At 31.7% G+C, this 1,480-nt stretch overlaps 1 protein-coding gene across 1 annotated transcript; it reads right to left on the bottom strand.

Moving 5' to 3' along the window:
• Positions 1 to 24: 24 nt before the first annotated feature.
• On the bottom strand, positions 25 to 1,179 carry LOC125198312 (leucine-rich repeat receptor protein kinase EMS1-like; the record flags this gene model as incomplete). The annotated part of the gene is made up of 4 exons (XM_048096686.1): positions 1,113 to 1,179; positions 882 to 1,025; positions 261 to 476; positions 25 to 168 (listed from the first exon to the last, which is right to left on the bottom strand). Coding segments are annotated over exons 1-4 (571 nt in total), but the record flags the coding sequence as incomplete, so codon positions are not given.
• Positions 1,180 to 1,480: the final 301 nt, after the last annotated feature.

Genomic DNA, 1,480 nt, shown 5'->3' with positions numbered 1-1,480 from the left:
GTAAATAAAATGACAAGATCTTACCACTTAAAGCATTGGTGTGAAGGAACAATCCATACATGGTTGTTAAGTTCCCAATTTCTCTTGGCAACGATCCACTAAACATATTTCGAGACATGCTTAAGCGCTCGAAATTCCTAAGATGACCAATCTCCTTTGGAATATTGCCTATTGTAGCAAAATTATCAGCTAGTTTTTAGTTATAAACTGATAGCTAATTACAAAATGTTTGAGTAGTTTAAGTTCCTGCAGAATCATACCAGTGAAATTGTTGAATTCAAGGCCAATTCTGAGAAGAGATGTCATGTTTCCAATATCTCTTGACAATGACCCACTTAATTCATTGAAGGCAAAGTCAGCATATTCCAAAGATGGCATGCTAAATATAGTTGATGGCAATGGGCCTTTTAACCTGTTGTAACTCAGGCCCAAACCTTGTAAATTAGTTAGACGACCAATCTCTTCTGGTATATTACCTAACAAGTTGAAAATTTATGAAATGACATCAAAAACATAATTTCAAACCAATCAAGTCAAATGTAAATTGCATCACATCTACATCGAATTATATATGAGTCTATACATGCAAGGGAAATATTAAAATTATTTCATAAAGGAATAAAGTAAAATTGATAAAGTATGAAAAAGAGAAATGATTAGATTATTGTTAGTGGAAAATGGATCTCACCTTATTAGAAAGAACAACATATAAAAAATGGAGGTTGACTAATTTTGTAACAGGGAGGTCTAGGGTCTAAAGTGTATTTCTAATAAGCATTTTTGTGCATTTTATTCGGATCATACGTTTCTAACCATTTTTTTGTAAAAATCTATCTAGTTCCAAAGTATAGGGAATGTTAGAGCATGAAATAAGATCTTACCATTTAACGTATTGTTATCAAGGTTCAAAATTTGAAGCATTGTCAAATTCCCAATCTCACTTGGCACGGGGCCAATAAAGTTGTTTGTCCTCATATCCAAAAATTGTAATCTAGTAAGAGCACCAATATCTTTTGGAATACTTCCTGTGAGTAAATTATATATTAGATCAAATCATTAACCAATTATAAACATAAGTTTATACATGTAATATGAAGTTGATCAGATCTTACCACTTAAATTGTTGGCACCCAAATATAACTGTTGAAGCAATCTCAAGTTCCCAATTTGTGTTGGCATGTGTCCACTGAAGTAGTTGCTGTGCAAAGAAAGATACTCAAGTTGTGAACACTGCTCCAAACTTGATGGTATTTCCCCATACAACTTGTTGAAAGAAATGCGATATATATATATATATATAGGGGTGCATTATAATGATAACCCCAATTTGTGTGATAACCCTATAACTAAATCTCCACCACACATTTTTAAAATATATGGTCTAGATTTAATCTAACAAAAACTATCATTTTATCAAATAAAACTATCATTTTCGGATATATTAAGGGCAAAATTGTCATTTCATTTTAAAATTTGGTGG

Source organism: Salvia hispanica, unplaced genomic scaffold (assembly GCF_023119035.1).
Source record: "Salvia hispanica cultivar TCC Black 2014 unplaced genomic scaffold, UniMelb_Shisp_WGS_1.0 HiC_scaffold_1359, whole genome shotgun sequence".
In the NCBI taxonomy this organism is placed as follows: Eukaryota; Viridiplantae; Streptophyta; class Magnoliopsida; order Lamiales; family Lamiaceae; genus Salvia; species Salvia hispanica.
This window is presented reverse-complemented; position numbering and strand designations above follow the sequence as displayed.